The 26,194-nt window shown below is 43.9% G+C and overlaps 2 protein-coding genes across 11 annotated transcripts in view; one reads left to right on the top strand and one right to left on the bottom strand.

The window, feature by feature from the left end:
* The first annotated feature begins 654 nt into the window (after positions 1-654).
* LOC125933097 (translation initiation factor IF-2-like) lies at positions 655-3,190 on the top strand. Its single transcript, XM_049645979.1, has 3 exons — positions 655-1,633; positions 2,053-2,229; positions 3,057-3,190. The coding sequence occupies exons 1-3, from the start codon at positions 655-657 to the stop codon at positions 3,188-3,190; spliced, it is 1,290 nt and encodes a 429-aa protein (XP_049501936.1).
* A 2,690-nt stretch (positions 3,191-5,880) lies between these two features.
* LYST (lysosomal trafficking regulator) overlaps positions 5,881-26,194 on the bottom strand; it is a 252,313-nt gene continuing 231,999 nt past the window's right edge. For 9 of the 10 annotated variants that reach the window (XM_049644953.1, XM_049644958.1, XM_049644956.1 and 6 more), the window contains 5 exons: positions 21,103-21,242; positions 20,299-20,396; positions 15,399-15,555; positions 14,525-14,596; positions 12,900-13,644 (listed from right to left, as the gene is read on the bottom strand). In XM_049644953.1, coding sequence (XP_049500910.1) covers positions 13,506-13,644; positions 14,525-14,596; positions 15,399-15,555; positions 20,299-20,396; positions 21,103-21,242 — 606 coding nt within the window. In that variant the 3' untranslated portion in view covers positions 12,900-13,505. Of the gene's footprint in view, positions 6,523-12,899; positions 13,645-14,524; positions 14,597-15,398; positions 15,556-20,298; positions 20,397-21,102; positions 21,243-26,194 lie in introns of those variants that run through there. The other variant, XM_049644961.1, reaches the window with a different exon arrangement.

Here is a 26,194-nt window from a genome sequence, read left to right as displayed (position 1 = left end):
CAGATGACAGGACTGACACGGTTTAATGGGCAACACCAGCGCAGCCCAGGAGGCCTTCTGCTGGGACTGAAAAGGGTGGGCGCTGTGCCAGCCTGTACAGTCCTAGGAGCTAACGGAACGAGACGAGGATCGGCAGCGGTGGGGAGCTGGGAAGAGGGTGGGAGACCCGGCGCCCATGATCCACTTTATCACTCGGTCAAACTTTAACATTTTTGAATTTCCTAACACCCTAGCCCAAAATACACGGAAATAAGCAAATCCTCCCAAATGAAGAAGTCTTCTCCAGCCACACCTCTGCCCGCCCCCCCGCCCCCCCCCCCCCGCCGCACTCTCCCGTTATTATTTCTAAGGCAATTCAAACATTAAACCAAAGCTCCCCCAAGGCCGCTGTGTGCGCGCGCTGCGGGCGCAGCCCGTTTCAGCACCAGCCTCGGGGGACAGACGCCATAAGGGAGGGGAAAACCAAACCCTCGTCTGGTCTACTGTCACCACCAGAACTGCTCTGGGGACAGGTGTCCCAGGGTACTGCGAAATCATGAGGGCTTCTTTAGGCACTCCACAAATAAAACATTTCCACAAATAAAACGACCAACTAGCCGCTCCAGCCCTTCCACTGCGGTCCTCTTCAACGGGGGGGACGTCCCTGCCCGGAGAATGGCAAGCGTTCGTGACCTACATATGGAAAAGGGGTCTCGGGGAGCCTCCCCCCGCCTCAAGCCCCAGAGATCGGGAGACCCCGGGCACCGGGAGACCTCCCGTAAGCGTTCGGAGCGGTCTGTCCAAACCTGCGCTCGGGTTTGCCAAGGGCCCGGCCGAGGGTCGTGGGTTCGAGGGGCGCGCTCACCTGCCGGCGCCCCGCCGACGCCCACCTGCGCGGCAGCGCGAAGGCCGGCTCGCTGCGGGCGGCCAAGAGAAGCAAGGTATTCGTTTCGCGTGCTGCCACGGACGGCAGGACCACACACGCACCGAACCGCGTCTCCAGTTGCAGAGACTTTCCCGCCCGAGTTGCCTTCTGGCTTCTGGCTCGCCCCGGGCTCGCCGGGGCCGGGGCCGTGCCGTCCCTTCGCCGCAGACGCACCGGGCCCGGCCCGCCGGCGGGGCGCCCACTTACCCGGAGCCGGGCGCGCGGGCCGAGGGCGCCGCTCACGCGCGGGCTTTGTCTCCGGCGCGGTGCTCGCGGGGGGCGGCCAGAGCGCGCGGCATCGCTCCTCGGCCGGGCGCGGGGCTGGGCGGGCGGGTGGGCTCCGGCTCCGGCTTCGGCTCCGCGCCCCGGCGCCCGCGCGCCTCGGCGCTCGCGGGCTCGCGGTGGAAAGGCGCGCCCCGCACCGCCCCCGGGGTCTCCGGGCCGCGTCAGCAGCCCCGCCCGGACAGGGGAGGTTGGGGGCGGGGGTGCAGGGGGGCGAGGCCGTGCCCCGCGCGCGAGGGAAGTCACCCAGACCCAAAGTACTTCGGCCCGCTCACACCCGCCGTGCGGGGCTCCCGGGGCGCGTCCGGGTGCGGTGGGGTGCGGAGCGCCAGACCCCTGGACCCCGGCCGCCCTCCCGGCACGGTGGTCACGCCCACTCCGCGGCAGGGTCTCGCCCGGCGCCCGGGAGGGGCCGGGAAATCCCGCCCGCCGCCGCCGACGTCACTGGTGCGTCACCGGGGCTCCCGCGCCAGGGCTCCGCGCACTCCCCGCGCCCCCCGCCCCGCCGCGCTCGCCCCCCGCCCGCTCGCGCGCCCCCGGCCGGGCCCAGCACTGCGCCCGGAGCGCGCGCGTCGCCTGGGGGGAGGGGGGGGGAGGGGCTGGGGGGGCGGGGCTGTGGCCGTGGGGTCGCGGTCCTCGCGGGGTTCCGGCACCTGAACCCCCGCGTCCGCCTCCCGGCCTGGAGGGTTAGTTCCGGGGACCAGCCAGGCTGGGCGCGGCCAGTTTCCATCCGTCCCCAAAGAATCCGTAATATGCCTCCCAGCCCCCCAAAGGAGGGCAGTGAGTGGAGAAACGCTTGATACCTGCGAAAATTCACAGGGCATTGTCTCCCTTTCCGGGCGCAGGGTAACGCTGACGTCGCTAAGTGACGAGGAACGAAGGGCCCGCCGAGGCAGCCCACCCTTTGGGGACTGAGGGCGAGCCGCGGGCAGCCCCCATCCCGGCCGGCGGCCAGGAAGGCGGGAACGACTTCCCGGTGTTCGTGGAGAGCAGAAGCGGTTCCCGCGGGGAAATCCAGGGCGACCCCTCGTTCCTTTTGAACTGTAAGCGTTTTGCGGTAGAGCTTTTTTAAGCCTCTTAATTATTATAGCCCTCCACCTCTGGGGGGAAAACAGCGTAGTTGCCGTCCATTTTCCGACTGCTGGTGAAATTACGCAAAACGTTTGGAACAGAGAAGCAACAAAGATTTCCTTGGTAGGACGAGGAGGCCGATGTTAGTTCTTTTGTAAAAACTATATAAAATCATGGCTGACAATTAGGAAATAAGTCTTGCAAATCTGCCTTCGCCGCGCTCACCCACCAAACAGCAGCCACTCCTTGATGTAAATGACACCAGATCACTTGTTTCTTAGATCTCTGATCCCCACTGACTTGACATTTGCCCCAGACAAATGTGCGGCTTTGCTGACTCCGAGTGCCTGACAGAACGCGAATGCAGAGTTCAGAGGTGCCCACCTGGGGCCCGCGAACATCTCACAGCTTTTTTTTCACAGCTTGCAAGTGCCCATATGAGGCACGGAATCGAACGATGGTAAAAATGACTAAGCCTGTAAATGCACCTACAGCACTGACCTTTTTTTTTTTTTCTTAAGTGAGAAAAGGTATATGGGTACTGCATTTAAAATTCAACAAATCGAAAACTGTACTATTTCCACCCCCAAGTTTATTTCTCCTGCATTTCTTGCCTCGACAGCACGTTCTGCCCCCGCCCCGCCCAGGTGGTTGGCTAAGGCAGAATCCTGGTTTCCTATCTTCCCAACCCGCATCTCGACCAATCCGAAGGCATCAGTTGTAAGGGAAAGCAAGATCGACACTTCCCGGTACCTCCCTTCCTTGTTTATCTTTCTAATTGATTACACCATCCCTTAAGGCTGGAGTATGCCCGTTTTAAAGAAAAGGAAGAGAGTCAGTGGTTCCAGAGTGGATCCCAAGACCAGCATCAATGGCATCACCTGGGAACTTGTTAGAAATGCCAATTGTCAGGACCCACCCCAGCCCTCCTGAATTACAAACTCTGGGGAAGGGGCCCAGCAATCTGCTTTAAGCCCTCCGGGGAATTCTGATTCTGGCCCTCTTTGTTTATCACCTGAGACTACTGTAATCACCTACCATCTGGTTCTAGGACCCTGGACCCCCCACTTCCTTTCTCCCAGCTAATAGTCCTCGTTCTCAACTCTGTTGTCTGATGCCAATATGGAGGCGGCAGATTTCTTAGACTGGTGTTTACATGGTGTATCTTTCCCCATCCTTTTACGTTTAACCTGTGTCTTTATTGGTAAAGTAGGATCTCTATTCTTGAAGACAACACAGAGTTGGATCTTGTTTTGTAATTCAGCCTGACAAACTGAGCCTTTTCTTTTTATTAAAAAAAATTTTTTTTTAACATTTATTTATTTTTGACACAGAGAGACAGAGTGTGAGGGGAGGGGCAGAGAGAGAGAGAGAGAGAGAGAGAGAGACAGACAGACAGACAGACAGACACAGAATCTGAAGCAGGCTCCAGGCTCTGAGCTGTCTGCACAGAGCCTGATGTGGGGCTTGAACTCGTGAACCGCAAGACCATGACCTGAGCTGAAGTCTGACGCCCGACCGACTAAGCCACCCAGGTGCCCCTAGATTTTTCTTCAAATCCTTGAGCATTTGGAACGTGTTTATAATAGCTATTTTAATATGCTTAGAGGAATTATATCATTTCCTTCCTTTCTTGATATAGTCCTGTCAAATGAGTTTTCTCCTGTTTTATGTCACATTTCCCTCTTTCTTGGCTTGTTTAGTAATTTTTAAATTGGATGCTAGACATTGTAAATGTATGCTGTTGTATGCCTAGATTTTGTTGCTTTAAAGAATAGGGATTTTTTTTTTTTTCTGGTAGCCAGCTAAATTGCTTACCCATGATCCTTTGATATTTTCTCTAAAGACTTTTAACCTTTATTCTATGACTCTTCTGGGGTCTTCTTTGCATACCTTTATGTTCAGTGAACTCTTCCTCTCTGATTGGTCAGAACTGAAATGTCTCCCCGCCCACTATGAGCTCTGGGAATTGATCAGCTTGTAGCTCCCAGGACAGCCTTTGCTCAGAGCAAAAGTATTCAGCCAGAGCCTCCAGGAGCTCACAGGAACCTGGTTCTTCTTGTCTGGGTGCCTTCTTTGGGCCACTCTGTGTCACAAACTCCAGTTTCTCAGCCTTGCAAGTGCTAACCTCTGTCTCTTCTTCTCAGCAAGACTTCTTTCTAGGCCCTTCTTAGGAACCCCGCCCCCATGGCTGCTAAGTGCCCTCTGGCAGGAGGCTGAGGCAGCCTCTGTCCCAGGGATCACAGTCCTGTGCTGCTTGTATTTCACGCTTTGACAACCATGGTTTCTTGTATTATATCCAGTTTCCAGTTGTGTAGGAGGGCAGGGTGAGTCTGATCCCATTTTTCCCCGAAGTGCAAGGAAGCAGGAGTTCTTGGCCTGTCGTTTGAGTTCATTCCCCCATCTCTTCACTTTTGCCTTTTGTCTCTGATGCTTTCCTTCAGCCTTGGCTTCCTTCCACCCTGGGCCAAGTCTAGAAGTTTTCTCTTTTCTTCATGATTTGGCTAAATCATTGCTATCTTTGAGGAACTTGATCTAACTGCTCCTCACATCCCAATCTTGTCATTCTGATATGAAGAAGCCTCTACTGGAAAATTTACTTTATTGTATCCTAATCCTTCCTTCCCTCAACCCTCATCTCCTTTCCCCTCCTTTCCTTTCTTTCTAAATCTCTCTCTCTACTGCTCTACTCATTCTTTGAGAGCAGATCTTATACATCTTTGTGTCTGCTATATTGTAGAGACTCAAAAAATGTTAAATGAAACCCCACGTTTAATGGGACGTCAAGAAAATCCATGTGTTTATTCATTTGCTTAATTTTCAATATTTTTAAGGATCTGGCAAAGGCGATGTGGTGTAGGCAGAGGCAATTTAGGAGGAAAATTACAAAAAGCCTTAGCTTTTGAACATTATTCCTGAATAAAAAGTTTGTAAGGATCAACTAACTGATAGAGTGATCATTAAAAACTGCAATGTTAGTCTGATATGGGGAAATTAAAAGGATTACCAGATTGAAGGTCGGCTTGCTTCTGGCACAGTTCATCCCTGAGTGATAACCACATTTTTGGTCTCTCATAGGCATCTAAGTTAGCTTTTTTTGGTGGCTCCATAAGGACCTATTGTAATCCTGGAATGTCCATGTGTGTACAACCTTGTCATTCTTATCCTATTTGTATAAGAATTATCCTGAGATAAACATAGAATTGCGATCTACAAAAGCCGAGGGCAAGAAAGGAAGTGAGACACTCTTTAGGGGAAGTCAAGTAAGTTCACTCCAAGGCAAGGAGCTCCTTAGCAAAGAAGAAACTTGAGGAAAGTGTGAAAGTGAAGATAATCCAAGTGTGGGCTTCATATTCTGTGGAAGACATGATCCAAAGATAAGGAAAGGCAACCTAGGACTTGGTAGGTTGAGTTGGGAAGTTTTCTCAAAAACAAGCGTAGAAACAAACAAATGTGACACATACTGTCTATCTGTCCACCTACCCATCCCCTTGGCCATCCACCTCCCCCCCCACCTCCCACTCCATCTATCCATCCATCCATCCATCCATCCATCCGTCCTTTTCTAGCATGCACCTACTCTACCCTATTTCAATGATACTATAAATCGCCCAAAATATTTAAAAATTCCTCTTTTGGAATTACCTGCAGAATCACAATTTTTTTGTGTGTGTTACTTTGTAATTGTGCTTTGTTTTCAACTAAGGCAGTTATCAAATATTTAATTTATCTGATTCAGCTCTGGATGACTTTTGGTTGTTTTTTAAATGTTTATTTTATTTTGAGAGAGAAAGAGAGCACATGTGCATGAGCAGGGGAGGGGCAGAAGAGGGAGACAGAGAATCCCAAGCAGGCCCTACACAGGGCTTGATCTCACGACCTTGAGATCATGACCTGAGCTGACATCAAGGGTCAGATGTCAACCGACTGAGCCACCCAGGTGCCCCTAGTTATTTTCAAAACTTACGTATGTTCGTAGGAGAAAGATTTCTCAACATTGAGTATATTCCGAATGGTCAACTGTAATAACTGAAAGAAATCATTCCCGGTAGGAAGTAAAGCAGTGGGGAAGAGGGTGGCTCACATGATAAGCACCAGGATCAGTGAGGCAGAACCGTAGCAGATGATGCTGACTCTGAGGGCCAAGGAGCATGGGTGTGTGTAAATACGCACCTGGTAGAAAGGGCTGTGGAAGACACCTGTTCTTTCCATCTCACTACAGGCTGTGAAACATGAGACCTCACAACTCTGTTCTCCAGACCATCCTGGGAAATAAAATAGATGTCTAATTCTTATGTAACCAGGAGCACACATGAGTAGGTTTTACTTTCATTTATAATAAAGTATCTATAGAAATCTTGTAATGATATCAGCTAATTAACCATTTGTGTTTAGGTCCTATCAACAAATCTGAAAATGATTGCTTGATTTTTCCTAAAATCTCAGAAAAGATAGTTTTTATTATTTATTTCTTTTGAGAGAGAGAGAAAACAGATAGTTTTTATTATTTCTTTTGAGCGAGAGAGAGAGAGAGAGTGTGACCAGAGAAGGGCAGAGAGAGAGAGGGAGAGAATCCCAAGCAGGCTCTGCACAGTGCAGAGCCTGACATGGGGCTTGATCTCACAAACCGTGAGATCATGTCCTGAGCCAAAATCGAGAGTCAGATGTTTAACCTACTGAGCCACCCAGGCACCACAAGATTTTTTTTTTTTTTAATTCTTGATGCTTGAACCTGGATTCCAAGGATTTTTAAAGCTCTTTTAACTAAATTAAAATCTGGGAATGAAAAAATGGTTTATTGTTATCAGCCCTCAAAAGTTTTGGCAAGACAGGTTTAATTCACTTTGGAAAGGAGCCCAACGTTGCCACAAAGCAATCTTTTCCAACCTCATCTCTCATTAACTTTGTTCATGAGAGGAGAAACAAGCTTAGCATTTGAGCGAGAATATTAAAGCCCAGCCTCAAATAATCATCTAGTCGTTTTGACCTCAAAGGACACGTTGCATTATTTAATTTCTCTCAAACAGCTGAGTTGCAAGCCAGTGTCCCCAAAGTGGCAGGATATATTTTTCTGTTCAGGCCATATAACACACAATAAAATTAATAGCACCTCCTTCCCAGCTCATTGGACGTTCAAGTGTAGATATTTCATATTGGCAAATATAGCTGCTTTTTTTTTTTTTTTAATCGTGGAGCTTAAATTGGACATAACCTGGGGGAAGTATCTGATAAATATTGTCAACACTCCATGTGATGCTTCAAAATGCCAGTTTGTGCCAAACCTAAAACCTCTTTTGCCTCTGACCTTAATCTTGACTTGTTATTTCAAATGGCCATCTACTCCCCTCACTCCAACTGTTGATGCTTTTTGGTTGGTTTTCCTAGTTAAAGGTTTTAAGCCTGTAAAGTTTTGAAGTGCTTTGGCTTCATGGTATATGGAGTGTTATCCTGAGAAGGGGGAGATATTGAAAAATAATGTAGCTGTCCAAGAATTAGGACATATTGGGAACAAATGGGGACATGTTGGTCCCAATTTGGGATAGCTGAAGGGTAATCAGCAAAGTAAGGGTAATGTGAATAATCCAAGAACTCCATAATACTTTCAATCTCCAAGTGTTAGGCAATTGAATTTCTTTCCTCCTTACTCACTTTTGTAAACATTGACTTTATGACTCTTTAATTTTTGACACTTTAATTACAGCGTGTCTTGGTGTGGATCTCTTTGGATTCATCTTATTTGGAAGTCTTTGGCCTTTCTGGGTTTCAATGTCTGTTTCCTTCCCCAGGTTAGGGAAGTTTTCAGCCATTATTTCTTCAGACAAGTATTCTGCCCTGTTCTCTCTCTCTTCTTCTGGGATCCCTATAATGTGAACGTTGGTCTGCTTGATGTTGTCCTATGTGCCACTCAACCTATCTTTACTTTTTATTTTTCTGCTCTCATCAGGTGAGTTTCCCTGCCCTATCTTTGAGTTCACCAATCCTTTCATCCACTGATCCTTTCTTGCTCTCCATCAAGTCAGCTATTAAACCCTTTTATTCTATTTTTCAGTTCAGTTATTGTATTCTTCAGCTCTGTCATTTCTGTTTGGTGCATTCTTACATTTTCCTTCTCTTTGTTAAAATTCTCACTTTGTTCATGCCTTGTTCTCTCGACCGTGGTGAGCATCTTTATAGCCATTTTTCTTTTTGAACTCTTTAGCAGGTAAACCACTTATCTCTGTTTCATTGAAGTATTTTTCTAAGGTTTTCTCTTGTTCTTTCATTTGGAACATATTCCTATGTTTCTTCATTTTCTTGGACTTGAAAAAAAATTTTTTTAATGTTTATTTTGAGAGAGAGAGCGAGCGAGCGCGCATGAGCGAGGGAGGGGCAGAGAGAGAGAGAGAGAGACACACACACAGAATCCGAAACAGGCTCCAGGCTGAGCTGTCAGCACAGAGCCGATGCAGGGCTTGAACTCACGAACCATGAGATCATGACCTGAGCTGAAGTCAGATGCTTAACTGACTGAGTCACCCAGGTGCCCCATTTTCTTGGACTTTCTATATTGGTTTCTATGCATTAAATAAAACAGCCAACTCTCTCAGTCTTGAAGGAGTGGCCTTCTTCTGTAGGAGCTGAACCTTATTGTTCACCACCACCCCCCCCCCCCCAGCTCTTGGTTGCGTCTCAAAAGTTTGTGATTATCTAAGCAAATTACTTATTCTTAGTGGCCTCCAACAGTTGAGGGTGTGCCAAGACCAGTCGGTGTACCAAGGGAGGATCTCAGACAGCATCTAGATTCAGGCTCATTGGAGGCTAGACCTTCAGGCAGCAGCTTTTAAGGTTCCCAAATATACTTTTTAATGCAAAGACTGAGAGATGGACATTTCTGTCTCCTTCCTCTGCACCGAGCCCTGGATGTTAAGCAGTTAAGAACTGTTTCTTTGCTCCTGTCCTGTTGAACCTATGAACATGAGCCTGTCTACCAGAACCAGTCTATTAAAGGATATGTATTCTGGGCAGCAGCCATAAGGACCAGGATGCCGGATACGTACATAAGCAGCTTTCTGGGAGACACCAGCACCAGGGGGCAGGGCAGAGGGAGAGCAAGAAGATGATGCCCGCTGCTCTCCCTGATCTCTGGAGAGGATTGCAATCTACCCCTAGATGTGTTTAATTAGAAGTCTCCCGCCCCCAACCCACTCTTCATAGTGCTTCTTTCCTCTCTCAGAGAAAGACTAGGGTTTATGACCACGGCCTCTGTGCTGTACCTTGGTTAAGAACTATTTTTCGGGGCGCCTGGGTGACTCAGTCGGTTAAGCGTCCTACTCTGGCTCAGGTCATGATCTCACAGCTTGTGATTCAAGCCCCATGTTGGGCTCTGTGCTGACAGCTCAGAGCCTGGAGCCTGCTTCAGATTCTGTGTCTCCTTATCTCTCTGCCCCTCCCCTGCTCATGCTCTGTCTCAAAAATAAAAATAAAAACATTAAAAAAAAAACTATTTTCCATTTGTTACAGTCCTGTGAGAGCAACGAACATAAGCCCTACTGGCCACCAGCCTGGTGATCAGGGGGTGTCCCATGGGTGATGGCTGCAAAAACTGGGGCCCCAGTCATGTGCACAACCTCCTTTCTGGGAGATAACCTGGAGGCAGAGTGAGCGAGCGTAGAGATGGTCCTTGCCGGCTTCTGCAGTCCGGTGGCCTCGAGATGTGTGTTGTTAAAGGCCTGCCCCTCGGGATGAATCTTTTAAGATAAACCACAGGCCTCTTTCACAGAAAGACTGGTTGCATTTCTGTTGCTGCCTCTGCACTGTGCCCTAGAGGTTTAGCCATGGTGAGTCCAGAGACCCCTTTAAATTTGTTATAAGCTTGTGGTCCTGTGGATGCAAATCCCATTGTCATCTGAGCTAGATGTTTTGGGGACTCATCTCTCAGGTGCAGGTCTTGAAAGTTAGGGGTGCCAGGTGTGGGGTTCAAACCCTTTGCCTCTCAAGGAGAAGCTTAGGGCTGTGAGTTCTCTGCTATCTGTGGGCGCCTCTCCGAGAGTGTGGTTTATGGTGACATCGTGTCTTCGCCTCTCCTCCCCGTTTTGATGTTGTCGTTTTTCCACCCTGCCCCCCCCCCCCCACCAAGATGTAAGAGCTGCTCAGCTAGTTTTTGCATTTCTTTCAGAGGGAATTTTTCTGTAAGTAGCTATAGATTCAGTGTATCTGCGCAAGGAAGTGAGTTCAGGATCCTTCTATGTCAGCACCCAGAACAGGAAAACCCTGTAGCTCTTTCTTTGAAAACGTGGAACAATTCCTCCATGAGAAGCATATCACCAGGCATGAGCTCAGAAGGGCTAGAATCTCCCTCCTCTTCTTCCACCCGACCCCATCACCTGGCCTTGGCCTTGTGCATAACTGGCATTGAGCCAACACAGTTGAAAGGAAGAGGGATCTGAGACTTGCAGGTAAGGAGGGGACACTGAGGCTGGCTGGCTTACACTGCCAGATGCTCCTCCTGAGTTCTTCTGAAGACGGACATCTAGAAACGAGGGTGCTCTACTCCCGAGAACCCTGAAAACACTTCAGAGGCAAGGCAGACTAGAAGAATGATTCTGGGTTCTTGGGCTGCCGTTCCTTGAATTCACACACCACTTTGCAACGCCCACCGGCGAGGCTGAGGAGCGTAGAGGACGCTCTTTCCTTCACTGGGCCTTTGTTCGTTGATGTTCCTGCCTCCGGCGCTGGTAAACGTGCTGTCTGGAACACGTCTGCCCCCATCTTTACCTGTCAAATTCCGTTCATCCATCAGTTTGCAACAAAACTTTCCCTTTGTCAAGAGGCTTTTCTAGATCCTCTTGATCTAAATTGAATTCTTCCTGTTATATTCTCTCAGAGGACCCTACACTCTACCTTAACGGCACTTCCCGTATTTTGTAACTACGGACATCGTATGTTACTGATAGCGCGTTTCTCTCCCGGCCTGTAACCTCCAGGAATGCAGGGAACAGCTGTATCTTCAGCACTTAGCCGAGTGATACAGTGATGCACGCAGTAGGCTCTCGTGATAGATCGGCTGTTGGGGGTGGGAGAGGCAGATATATTTTCTTTAAAAAGTCTGCCTAAACTCTATTTAAGGCTAGTAAAGACTGAAGTAAAATTTCTCATAAAGAAAGGAATTAAGAAACGAAAGTTATTATTTCTTAGTGACATCAGTGTATAGGAGAGCTAAAGAGAGAACATAGATGGGTTACAAAAAAATAAAAGCCACCAATTTGAGATCTGGTTGTAATATTTAAATGGTATAAAGAATAGGTCTTTACATCTATTTTTATGAAATTTATTCCCAGTTTGAAGTGGCAGTGTATACAAAGATGACAGAGCTTGTGATATTTTACAGAAATGTTTACTACAACATGCACATTATGAAGTGTTTCAAACATACACATATTAAGTTTCATGCTGAATAAATAATCCCCCCAAATTAATTTTTATTTTTACATAAAAATATAATATTGCACTCTTAACAAGACCAGTTATTTTGCATATTTTCTTTTTAAATAAATGATGAAATTCAGCCTTAAAAAAAAAAAAGAAGACCGAGTAGCAACCCTATTCTAATAGGGGACTAATTTAAAGTTCTTGGTAGAAAAAATGAAAGCCAGACAATAGCTGCAATTTTTTTTTTTTTTTTTTTTTTTAAACAAAGCAAGATCACTTCAACGTGAATAGGAATAATCTCATCTCTGCACCTTCTGGACCTCAGAATGCAGACCTGGTCTGTGCAAACCGTGATCTAAATGCAGTCTGTGAGCGTGTCCGGTGAATAACAAGCATACGTGGCCGCTTGTCTCCTGCATCTATGGTGACAGCAGAGACGTTTGAATTGTATTTTATACAGTTTTTAAGCAGAATGTTTTAGAAAGTCTGGAAGTTACAAAAGTAGTTCTGTAAACACCATATGAATTAGATTTCCATAACAAACACGCAAGTTATTCTTAGGCAGGAATACATAGTTTTATCCTGTGGTGACATATTACTGAGCTTATTGTACAGTGTTTTCAAAGCCAATAAAGCAGCACCCCAAGTAAAAATAGAGCCGTAATATCTGGTAGAGCTAGACCATCCCGAGATTTGTAGGAATTCTGGTTTATGGTGTGCCAGTTTTCTGAGGCGTATACCTAGATTTTTCTACTGCTTCTAGAATTCTCAGGTAGCACTGGTTAGGAGAAACAGTGGAAACCGTTTCCTGTAAGAATTACTCTGCGTCCTGTTGGAAACAAAGTAAGCAGTCTCCTTTTCTTTTGAAATTGTTTTGTGGAAGAAAACACTCCCTGCACATGAAATGTCTTACCTAGAATATATTATTGATATCTGTGCCATCTTTTTGCATAGTGGAGGCTTTCTATTGCAAATTGTTAGGTATTCAGCGCTCGGTAAATGGCAGATATTAAGATAATTATCATTGTGTTTAAATCTTAGTGACTCACCAGTATCTAGTGTTCTGGATTTTAAGGAGTTTTACGAAGAAACAGAATGTGTCTGAAATCAAAGATACCTGTGTTCTTGTTTGTGGCCATCAAAAAATTCTGGTTCTACTTTGAGCTAAGAAGGCAACTGGAAAAAAACTGCTTAACATTGAGATTCATTAGTGGTTTGTTTTAGTATTCACATGTTCCACAGAGTGTTCGGTGCCCAGACACCGACCGAGTGATTTACTTCTCAGATAAAGCACTTATCAAGTTCACGATTCTTATCCCTTTCATTAATTTTCACTTTTTCTTCCTTTTCTTTTCTTTTCTTTTCTTTTCTTTTTTCTTTTCTTTCTTCCTTCCTTTTCTCAGGGGGAGGGTGGATTATCTTGGCATAAAACTTTTTAAATATAATTTTTAGAGTATTTTATATAAACAATTAGGCTAACCAGTTGACATTCTACTGGCCCTTTTGGAATAACAGAAAAAGCAGAGACCCTAATCCTTTCTTTAGATTATGCTTATGGGTAAAAACTTTAAAGATACGATTTTAATTTATCGTGTAAGACTTGAATCTTGTTGCTTGGGACATACTGACACAGCCCTCCGGATTATCACTAAATTAGAACAAAACTGTTCTCTTAGGACCTTGTGAGGCTGCAGAATATTGTGCAGGTGAAGAGGGCTGATCGTTATTTGGATGATTTGTTTGGTCATCCGTTTCTTCAAGTTCAACCTCCCAAAACCGGGAAGGTCTACAAATCGAGTTTGGAGCTAAAGTGCTTTGGAGGAGCGAGGTTCTCTCTCATTCATCCAGCTGCGTAGCTGCTGAGGAAGGAATAGAACATGGGCTGTTTGAGGCGCTGCTGGTCCTTCCGGCACCAGGCGATCACGGTCCCGTCACTGTTCGCGGTGTACAGATGGTGGCCGTCACAGGAAAACGTGAGGCTGTCAGAAAGAAATCCCGTCTGTACGTTATGTCTTAAAATTGCATTTGCAGACTGGTGATCACACAGGAATCAGTGTAAAGAAGCTAAGATATCTTTACCGGAGCAGAGAGCCCAACGAAATACCTGCTTACAACCCACCGGTTTCCAGTGTAATCCTAATACAGTTTAATTGCCCTGCTGACAACTTTGTGAAGCTCATCCTGACGAGGTGATACGGAAGAAAATCAGGATCAAGGAGGGCAGTGCATTCTGTTCCTTCTCTGCATATTTTCTCTTACCGCCTTGTTTATGCTTTATTACTTAAACAACAAATACTTGAGTATAGGAAAGTTTACAAAAGATAACAGTGCCACATGTTCTCTTTATAGAAACAAGTGGTGATTATTTTAGGGGGATATTTTATTTCCCTGAAAAAGGAAAAGGCAAATGTAGTGCACTGAAAATAAACTAATGTAATAACGTAGAATTTGAATGACTGATTTCCAGTTGATTTTTTAAGGTCAAGTGTGTTAGTACAACAAAGGGTAACTGGTTGTTTATCAATATTACCAAGTACCTTCCTGCCGCTATCAGTCATCCTTACGGTATTTTCAATAAGAAAGGGAAAGGATATCGTTTCTACAATTCAAAAGCTTCCCTGGGCACTCTCCCAGCATGTCTTCTGTTAGACTGGAGCTCCCAACTCAGATTTGAAGCCCTACGAAGATGTGCACTGTGTCTCCTCTTGCAAAAGGTCTTGGTCAGCTTGGTGTTTGATAAATGGTCAGCTGTTTATGACTGTCATCACATATTTCACATCAGTGTGCTTTAACAACTCTCTAACAAAAATACAGTCACAAAGTATATCATGAAGAATGGTGGGGGGGGGGGGCGGTTACCTTACAATCGGCTTATTTGATTTAGGAAATGTGATTTCTCGCACAGGCTTTAGGTCCCATGTACTCCATAACCTAGAGAGGGAAGAAGTCATCATCTAATTATGCAAACTAAAATTTCCTTCACTAAAAAGTCCTAAATTTTTGTTTATTTGTTAAAAATCATCTGGAAGGAAACACAATAAACAATTAACTGTAGTTCCTTCTGGGAAGTTTGCAGGGGGTGTATGTGGGAGTAAGAAAACTTGGTAAATTTTCACAGACAATACACAATTTCAAAACTACATTACAGCTAAGTTTGTTATTTAAAAATAAAACAGGAATATGGGGCACCTGGGTGGCTCAGTCGGTTGAGTGTCCGACTCTTGGTTTTGGCTCAGATCATAATCTCACGGTTTGTGAGTTCGAGCCCTGCGTTCGGCTCTATGCTGACAGCTCAGAGCCTGGAGCCTGCTTTGGATTCTGTGTCTCCCTCTCCCTCTGCCCCTCCCCCACTCATGCTCTGTCTCTCAAATATAAACAAACAGTAAAAAAATATATATAAATAAATAAAATAGGAATAAGCAAAGAACCTATATCTGAAGGTGATTTTAAATCTCTAAATATTAAATATTAACATGCCTAGATATGATCTCACAGTTTGTGGGTTCGAGCCCCGCATTGAGCTCTGTGCTGACAGCTCAGAGCCTGGAGCCTGCTTCGGATTCTGTGTCTTCCCTTCTCTCTGCCCCTCCCCTGCTCACACACTCTCTCTCTCTGTCTCTGTCTCTCTCTTAAAAATAAACATTAAAAATTAAAAAAAACCAAAAACCTAATTTTTGAAACTGATGTGTCCTTATGAACAAGAGCAAACAAAGAGAACGAAAACTCCTCTTACCTTACAATTCCATTTTCTAATCCCCCGGCAATCACATTGATAGATACTCCCTCTGGCTGGTTAGAGAAAGCAACAGAACAAATGATCTCTCTGCAGTGGACATGTCCAACGAGGTCCCCATTCACTGTCCAGAGTCTGAGGTCACTGCCTCCACCAGCTAGAACACCAAAATCGTTCGGCTGGTCACCAGAGTGTGGGTGTATCCAGGACCCCGCGCCCTGGGTCCCAGAGGGCTGACTACCCCTACCCCTCCCACTCCCCCACCCCCACTGTGCACCAGGCTTGTTTGTTTCAGTGATAAAATTTACAGGGAAGTCATGACTGAAGTCTGTATAAATAAAATTACTACATTATAAGTCACACAGAGCTCTGTGTATTTACCTAGTGACAATGACCAGTGGGAAAATAAAAATATTAATTTATAATAGAGAGCAACAGGTAAGTTAATCATGTATCTGTGTGTAATTGTAATATTTTAGTATACGAACTGCCAAGTCTGAATTTGAAAGTACCTAGAGAGTTAAACAATCTCCAAAAACAAATGAAAATATTCTGTGGAACCATCTATAAGAAGTGACTTATGTGAATTTGAAGAGAAAAAAAAAGTTACAATAAAACTTAGCTGAGTCAAAAACTACTTCTTAAAGAAAAAAAAAGAAATCTAATTCTCACAACGAATCTTGTAAATCAATGACTTATTAAACTAATTCTCCCTGTTCAAAGACCATGAGTAACAAAACTTTCTGTAGTTTTCCAGAGGCGATCAGTGCTCCCCATCCTCTATAAAATGGGGCTGCAGGTTTGGGGCCTCGGGATGATGAGCCCAGCCTTCTTGGGAGAAGTATTCTCAAGCTGATCAAGACAGAGGTTAAGAGGCTTGATAAAGTTTGGATGCCATAGGGTTACTACACTTGATTTTATCTCTCCATTAGAACTAGCAAAAAAACTACAGAATTTAACTTTCTCCTTTATTAAGGCAACGACAAGATTTCATAGACTTCATATTTTATAGCAAAGAAACAAACTGTGCAAATACTTCTTTATGTAAAGATACGCTGAAGACCTTCAAATACCACAAACGCAACGCCTTCCGTGCCACGGCACCGTTCCCGACCGCCGAGCAGTGGACACAGCCCAACTCCCGTGCACAGATGAACGGACACACCGAACGTGGTAGGGGCACACACAGCAATATTGCTTGGCCATGAAAGTGATGAGGTTCTGATACATGTTACAACATGGATGAGCCTCAACATCAGGCTGAGTGAAATAAAGGACATAAACAAGACGAAGAAGGACAAATGGTGTATGATTCCACTTAACATAAAGTATCTAGAATGGACAAATTCCTAGCGATAGAAAGGAGGGTGGTCACCAGAAGCTGTGGGGCAAGGAGGAACACTTATGGTTACAGAGTTTCTGTTGGGGGTGACGAAAAGGTTTTTGAAGTGGACAGTGGTGACAGCTGCTCTACACTGTGGATGTGACAATGCCACCAAATTATATATTTTTAAATGGCTTAAATAGCAGTTATCATGTTAAATATACTTATCACATATGTAGAGAAAAACGATGAACAAATGGCCGGGTTTTACTTAAGACTTCCCATTGATTAGGGGAGATTACAGATTCAGTATACGAAAGAAATACACTTGTAGACGATAAACTCATTTTTTTCCTTGAGTAGACATTTATTTCACTCTTTGTTTTGAATTTAGTGTTTGATAAAAGATTTGAAGAATAAAACAACCAGACTTCTACTAGTCAGGTTAGAAGATTTATTGAAGGTACCGATGGAGGCGTTGAGCGTTCCATGCAATCCATAGCTTCTGCACAGGTTAGTCCCTCAGGACAAAAAATCTAAACGTGGTCCTGGACTCTATGAAATATGGTCCAGAACTTAATAGGCAAAGAATTACCCAGCACGTTGGGCTACCACAAAACCAAGTAACTGCTCATCTGCCGAAGACAGTACACAGCCAAACGGAGGCCTTTACTCACTACCGGATGCTCTCACATAGAATTGAATTCAGCACATCAACTAAGAGAAAGTTGGGCACTCCTGAAAAAAAAAAAAATCCTCCTATACATCTTCCCTGAGATTAAAATCGATTGGAGAGTCACTGAATACCCTGAATTTCATAATATTGACTCTCTAACGCCATTGGCACCACATGACCAGGCTATGAACCCCAGTTAAAAGGCACGTATGTTGATCCAGTGGCAGAATGATTTTAAAAAATGCAGAAACCATCTGTTAGAACATTTACATAGTTTAATAAATTTCACTTCTCATCACTATAAAAATCACATCCCATAATAAGGACTGGGGAATTATGATCAAGGGTAAAGAGCTTGCATGTGGAACTTCAGCCCCGATACAGAAATTTTATATATGTGTAACGCGTACACACAGAAACGTACATACACACACATGTAACATCTATACACACACACACACATATATTTATTAAAATTTTGATTTTTAAAGTTACTTGGATGGTACTCACTAAAGGGTGAAGATCTTTGGTAGGCTACATCTGATGACTTTTTTCCCTTCTTGGAATTAAGAATAGAAGTCCAGTTTGGGTTACTAAATATAAATTTGGCCTGTCTTTTAAAAATCATTATTTTTATCATGTTCTCTTTATACCAAATTCTTATTATGACTTCTCTTATATATGTACCAAGAGACTTAAAAAAAGTAGAGAAGGTCTTTTTTGTTCAAAGTGGGGGGAAAAAAAAAGTTCTAGCCATTACTCTGTTGTGCTGTGTGCTACCTAGGGACACCTGAATAGCCTTCCAGTGAGTTAGTAATTGCAGCAAAAGTAATTTTGTTTCTTGTTCCCATATGACTAGCTGATATAATATCACAGATATAAATCACTACTGGCAGCCGGAAAGTAATTAACTTTACAAAATTCAGCTCCCTAAGGTCAGTCCTAACTTCCAAATGTTGGCAAAACAAGAAAGTAGAGAACTCTATATAAATAATCATTACATTATTCCCCCAGATTCCTTCTTGATAAGACATACTAAAAGCTGCTAATGTACAAATCAAGGAAGAACAATTATCGAAGTCATCAATCATCTGCCCACACTTGGATTACCAACGTCAACTGTTTAAAATCTTTCCCTTCAGTTATGATGATTAGCAAATAAAAATGTTTCCATGACATTATTTTATAACTGGATGCTAACACTGGCAAATGCTTTCATCTGATACCTTTAAAGCATGACTGAAGATATTACTTTTCTTGAATACAAGAATTAACGAATGTTTTGTAAAATCAACAATAAAACTCCAAGAGGTATCTGTAGCATAATAAAAAAAATAAATATCTGGTCATCGTTCCAGGTTCCTGGCACAGAGCTCCAGAGACCCTTGTAGTTTACCATCTTTTGTCTGCTAATGAGCTGACTCCTAGGGGGCAGGCCCTACACAGCTTCCGGATGGGGGCTGGTCGCCAGAAAAACCAAGGTGGGGGGAGGGGTTAGGAGGTTAGAATTTACAGTACTTCACCTCCAGGGTGGGGAGAGAGGCTGAAGGTTGGGCTCAATTACCTACTGATGGCCAATGATTTGATCAACTGTGCCTCCATAACAAAACCTCCGAGAAACCCCTCAACAGCAGGGTTAGGAGAGTTCCCCGTGTTGGGGAGCACATTCCTGTGCCAGCAGGGGGGGTGCACTCTGACTCCACAAGGACAGACCCTCTGGATCTCACCCTATATCCTTCATCTGGCTGTTCGTTTCTATCCTTTATAATAAACTACAGTAGTTAGGTATAGTGTTTTACTAAGTTCTGTAAGTTGTTTTAGATATTTATTGAACCTGGTGGGGGGGGGTCTTGGGAATTCCCAAATTTGCTAAAGAACTTCAAGTACTTTGTGTCAGAACTAAATTGCATTGTTGGGGCACCCAGGTGACGGCACAGGATTAGAGAGCTGTTTGGTGTCAGAAAAAAACAAACGGGCGTCTGGGTGGCTCAGTCGGTTAAGTGTCTGACTCTTGATTTTGGCTCAGGTTATGATCTCACAGTTCCTGGGATCGAGCCCTACATTGGGCTCTACACTGACAGTGCAGAGCCTGCTTGGGATTCTCTCCCTCTCTCTCTGCCCCTCCTCCTCTCACACACTCCCTTTCTCTCCAAATAAATAAAATAAAGAAAAGAGAAACAAACAATATAAAACATGCAAGCAAAGGATAGAGGATCACCCACTACAGATATGTCAAAGATCCTCTACACTGAGTGGGCAGAAAAAGACAGTTTGTCAAAGGATCCTTTCAATGTTAAGATCTGCAAACAGAAAATTTATGAATTTTCCAACTGTTCTTTCCTCAAGTTTTACAACATGTATACTTGAAAAAAACCAGAACTAAAAATAAGACCTCTGATTAGGAGATCTAACTTTGTCATGCAAATTTTAAGGCAAATTATGCCTCCCTTTGTTATTCTATAATATTGTTCTCAGGAACTGGAAGAAATATATTCAAAACTGATCACTGGTTGATGCTTTGCACTTAGGAGGAAGGTAGTGAAGTTATTAGTAGTTAAAAAGCAGAAGCCAAAAAAGGATAGGAAAACAAAAGCGAAGAAAATTCAGATTAATTTACGTAATAATAATTTGCTTAACACATGTGCTCAAATGCAATCTTACATATATCAGAAACAGAGTTAAACTATGATAATACTAACTTTTGCATAAATTGGTGCCTAAACTGATGAGCTCACTCTTGGACTCACTGTATTTTAATACACAAATATGCTATTACCAAAGTATTTGGATCTGGCAGGGACCTGAGAGATGTAATCCAACAGTTTCACCTACGATGGAAGGAACTAGCTGAATGCTGTTAGCACAACGACCTCTGGGCTCTGGTTTCGGGGCTCACTCACCTGAGTCACATACAGTGGCAATGTCACCTGTGGTTTCACTGGCAGAGACGGCTGTGACAGGGCTTTTGTGTCCTGCCAGGCTTTGTACATAGCACAACCTGAAAGACAAAGATATAAATTTGCATATGATCATTAAATAAAATTATATTCTCTTACTTGTATAATTCCTTTCCTCAGTATAAGGACCTTTTACTCAGAAGGCATTCCTAACTTTGTTCTTAACTGATTGTTTGATTTCAATTAGATTATAAAGTAAAGGTTGTATTTCATGTTTAAAATTATTATAATGCAAAAGAGGTTAGAGTGGGAGACAGCCAAAGCATAAGAGACTCTTAAAAACTGAGAACAAACTGAGGGTTGATGGGGGGTGGGAGGGAGGGGAGGGTAGGTGATGGGCATTGAAGAGGGCATCTTTTGGGATGAGCACTGGGTATTGTATGGAAACCAATTTGACAATACCTTTCATATATTAAAAAAAATTATTATAATGTAAAGATATTATTAAATTTTTTTTAAGTTTATTTATTTTTGAGAGACAGAGACAGAGAGCAAGTGGGGGAGGGGCAGACAGAGAGGGAGACAGAATCCAAAGTAGGCTCCAGGCTGCCAGCTGTCAGCATAGAGCCCGATGCAGGGCTCAAGCTCACAAACTGTGAGATCATGACCTGAGCCAAAGTTGGAGGCTTAACCGACTGAGCCACCCAGGCACTCTGGTAAAGACATTATTATAGTGCATCTGTTTCACACAGTAAGAACTGAAACATTAAAAACAGCTGCGTTGGAGTTATAGCCCTCCTTCTGTACCTGTTTAAATCCCATATGATGCAGGTGCCATCTCTGCTCACACTTATCATTATACTGTAGGGTTTGCAAACAAATAAGCTGGTTATCTCTTCTGTGTGCCCATAGAGATGTATCTGGGACTCCATTTCTATCTCTGAAGGCTGAAATTTAAGAAATTCAGTAAAGTATAAGATAAAAACCATGACAAGTTTTCCTAGTACTGTATCTCAAAAATAAAAAACTGAAGTGACTCAAACATTCAAGCATATCATTTTTCTTTTTTTTAATGTTTATTTATTTTGAGAGAGAGAGAGAGAGAGAAAATGCACAGGGAAGGGGTAGAGAGAGAGAGAGAGAGAGAGAGAGAGAGAGAAAATGCACAGGGAAGGGGTAGAGACAGAGAGAGAGACAAAGAGACAGAGAGAGAATCCCAAGTAGGCTCCATGCTGCCAGTGCAGAGCCTGACACAGGGCTCGATTCCTTGAACTGTGAGATCATGACCTGAGCTCAAATCAAGAGCCAGATGCTTAACCGACTGAGCCACCCAGGCGCCCCTCAAGCATATCATTTTTCAATCCATTTCAGTTCAACTTTGTCCTAAAGAGTAAAACTGATTAAACATTATCAAAGTTTTAATTGCCCATAATTTCATGAATACGCTTTTCATTTTTTGTCTTCTTGTCTGGTCTTTCTCCAAATACTCATGTATTTTTGTAGGTACGATTATTGCCGTACAAATCATTTTCAAGTTTGTAGTTTAAATTCTCCTGTAAGCATTTTGCATTTTTGATTGTCTTCAAAATGACTTTTAATGGTGTTATAATATTTTATACAGTTAGAATGTCTTAATTTACTTGAGCATTTGTAGTTTTTGACAGTGTACTTTCCAAAGGCATTGTACCAATTCACGAGGTCACCAGCGGTGATGTGCTCCCATACCATTACTTGTCCGTAGTTACAGATTGGTCTTCTACTTGAAAGACTGCAAACTGATGTTCCAAGGTCTGTGTTGGCTCACAGATGCCAGATGTCTCTGCTAGGTTTGACTCTTGCTTTCATTAGACTAAGCTGTTTATCGTCATAAATTATTTCAATATTTTACTTCAAAGGATATAGAAAAGTAGAAAGATAAGTATAAGAGAAAGCTATTTAACTGGCCACTCAGGTAAACTAATCTTAATATTTTATCCGATCAGTTTATTTTTTAAACAGGGAAAAAAATGAAACATTACATAGTTTGTATACTGTTCTGTCTTATTTCCTCTCTCATCAGAAGTTACCACCATCCTGAATTTTGTGTTTATGTTTCCCACGTTTCCCATATGTTCTACCATATGTTACCATAACCATAAACAACATGGTGTTTGGTTTTCGTGTTGATAAACTTTAAGTATGTGTTATTATTCTTTAGGTATCTTTTGCATCTTGCCTTTTTGTTCACCATTGTTTTTGAAACATATCTGTGTTGATATATTAGCTGTTGCTCATCTATTGTAAGTGCTATGCAGTCCAGTGTTTTATGCACATAAAATACATATTTTACTCTTAAAGAATCAAGTGCCCAGGCAATACTAGGCCCACATTCTTTCTTGGAATGACCCACTTCAGCTGTGTGGCAGGGGCTTCTGCTCAGCTGGGACACGTGACCTTCAACCAAACACAATCACAGACAGTCACAGAGACGAGATGTGATTTCCACAAGGGCCAAAGTCCTGGGTCTGAGCTCCCCCGTCTCTCTCTAACTGGGACCCTTCCCACAGGGCCAGGAGTCTGCAGGGCCAAAGGGATGTACCCAGAGCCCTTCTAGACCATGCTTCAGGCTAGTTGGGCCCGAGGGATGCCCCTTCTTGTTCTGCCTGGGCTCTGCAGCACGAGTCTGTGACTCACTGCTCATTCCAGGTCTCTGAACATTTCCCAACCTTTGTAACAATCAAGGTTGCTTTGAACTGCATTTCTCTTATTATAACCAACTTTAACTTTTTCACGTATTCATGTTCTTACTTGTACATTTGTGTTCCTGGTTTTATGTATCTGTGACTACATTTTAAAAAATCATTTGGAGGAGCTCCTCTACCTGTGGAAGAGAACGAACGACCTGGACCATCCTACCAGTCTACAGACACCTTAGCCAAAGTCAAGTCTTGAGATCTGGACACCCCAGGGAATTGTGACCCAGGCTGTAATGCCACACGAAAGGTGGTCCCATGGGACTCATCCTCACTCTTAGGGGGCAGCCCTTCAGGGACCAGCCTTTGGAGAAGGGCCTCTGTGGGACTCCCCAGCTTGCTCAGTCCCTGGGTATTGTTATTGATTCCTCTCACAAAAGCGTCCAACGACAGGGTCAATACTCCAGAATTGACAATGCCCTCAAGGCCAGAGCTCCCCCCTGCTTATTTACATCTCTGGCTTGGGAGTTTTATGATAGTGTGTTAGCTCTTGGATGCTTTCATTGCACACACATGTGCGTGTGTGTGTGTGTGTTTGTGTGTGTTTACCCCATGATCATGAATAATATTTATGGGGTAAACACAGCATAGGACCCCTATAGTGGTTGTTGATAATTTTACAGATTTTGCACTTTAAAATGACTGTAAGAGTTAGTGTTACTAGATGATTCCCTGACAGGTCAGAAAATAATTTCCATGAGCAGAACAGGAATCATGGCCTACTTCATTTAAAAATTTCTCTTGAATGGCATAATACTATCTCGGATAAACCTCATATTTATTCTCCTGCCACCACTGATTTAGAGAACAGAAATACAGGTGTTCACTTACATGATGATCATGTGGCCATACTAGTTAATTAGTGAAAAAACGGACTCAAGAGCAATTATTTTAAAATCAGTTATCACTTTTAGCAGACATTCTTCTCTAATCTATAAACAGCTTATAGATAATTCCTTCTAACAAGTCAACTCATGTACCCTTACGTGGAATACATTTTAGAAGACTATCTTGGGAGAATCAACAGAAACTTAAAGGCTTATGTGGTACGGTTAGATATGCTTCACTAGGTAAGGAATGTATTTCATAAGACCCTCTTGAAAATATTTCCTAACAACTATTTTGGTCACACCCTGCATGGCCCTCGGGGAGCCTGTCTTTTGTCGGTGTTAAAGCTACCTCCCATGAGAACATAAATACTTGTAGAACCCCAGCATTCAGTGGGTTGGGAGAACAGAAACTGGAGACACAAGGCGTCTCCTGCTAACCACACAGGCACCTGGTCACGATGCAGCTTTCGGGGGTGCCAAAATGGTGAGGGGGTCCCCGAGGAAAAGCAGCAACAACATCGACAAAAACCCATGTTACCTCCCCTCAAAGAAAACAGTGCTAAAACCACATAGCTAACATGCATTTTTGGACATGGTTTAAATAGTAACTGTTAATCTCATGACTTGATTACTTAATACTAGTATCCTTGGGAGAAAAAGAAAACCCTTATAAATAAAGCTGAAAAATCTACTTCCAGGTAAATATATAACTGTGGAAGCGTAAGCAACATAAGATTTCCCAAGCTTCTAGTAACTTCAAAAGCAAAAGAAGCACGTCTTTCTGTATTCACACTGTGACAGCGAGGCCTCCCATCTGCTACATTCAAAGCTATGCTGTGCACAATTACTCCTGTACTGACAATTTCATCTTTTTTTAATCTGCACTACACGCTGTGTTAGTATACAATTAAGATTTTAAAGGATAGTGGGGCGCCTGGGTGGCTCAGTCGGTTAAGCGTCCAACTTCAACTCAGGTCACGATCTCGAGGTTTGTGGGTTCGAGCCCCAAGTCGGGCTCTGTGCCGGCAGCTCAGAGCCTGGAGCCTGCTTCCGATTCTGTGTCTCCCTCTCTCTCTGCCCCTCCTCTGCTCATGCGTGCGTGCGTGCGTGCTCTCTCTTTCTCTCTCAAGAATAAACATTAAAAACATTAAAAAAAAAAAAAAGACCTTAAAGGATAGTAAGAATGGAAGGAAGAACCAAGCACAGGCTGTTCAGAGGGTTGGCAAAAACAAAAGGAAAAGTAAAAAGAGAAGAGGAAGCTAGTTTCTAAACAGGAGTCATGGTGCGAAGTCATCTGAGTGTGCAAGCACGCAACTGCTGTAGTGGCGGGGCTCCGAATATGTCTGGAGGAGAAGGAAACCGAAGGGTGAGCTTTGAAGACACACGTGCTGTCAGCAGTCAATATTAGAGATGATATAAATTAACATCCACTGTAGGCCTTTGGGAGCGAACAGGAGACATTCCCAGAGCTCAGATGCTTCTCTGCTTGCTTCCTCATCATTCTTTCTGTTCTGGTACAAAAGAACTTACCCCAGGCCCCTTCTCCCCGGCTCTGACCTCTCCTCCCAGACTTTCAGACCCTAAACTACACATACAAGTATTTTCCACCCCCCAAGTTACCATTCTTTTCTTGCCATGTTGCTGGTTTCCTGTGCCTGAAAAACTCTTTCCTCTTTTCTCTACTTAGGAAACTGATCCTTTCCGATCCAGCTCAAGTGTAACTTGTCAGGTTTCCTGACATCCGGCCCCTCTCTGGTGTCCTTCCAGCCTGGGTGCGAACTGTTCTCGGGGCACATACCTCACTCTCCTGTGAGAACCCACACGTGCCCATCTCTTGTGAAGAGCCACCCCCATGGCCCACCTGCACCACGACAGCGGCCTCTGGGCTTGGCACACCCGCCTCAGGCTCATACGCCCCAGTGTTGCTCCTGGCAGGTGCACAGTGGGCTTCCTACAATGCTGGTTAGATCAAATTATACCTGCTTCAAGCATTTCAATGGTCCCTTAGGCTAAAAGACAGAAACACTATTATGGTCATATTTATACCCCAAGAATCATGGCAAAGAACCTTAATAAGAGTTTAAAAGGGAATAAACTTGGACAGAGAAGTAAGAGGAACCTAGCATCACCCCATGCTAGCAAGACCAGTTTACCCAGTAAAACATATTTAATAATCTAAGAAAGAAAACTGCAATGGGGTGGGGGTGGGGCGGAAAGCACAAGAAACAAGAAAGTTCTAGAATAAAATAATTACTGAGTTATTACCCTAAACTTGCTACGTACCCTCAACAGCACCACAGAGAGTTGATTCAAGAAAGAACAACAGTAAATTAAAAA

The sequence above is a fragment of the Panthera uncia genome, chromosome D2, assembly GCF_023721935.1.
Source record: "Panthera uncia isolate 11264 chromosome D2, Puncia_PCG_1.0, whole genome shotgun sequence".
NCBI lineage: Eukaryota > Metazoa > Chordata > Mammalia > Carnivora > Felidae > Panthera > Panthera uncia.
The sequence above is the reverse complement of the archived record's forward strand: the minus strand, read 5'-3'. Positions and strand labels throughout refer to the sequence as shown.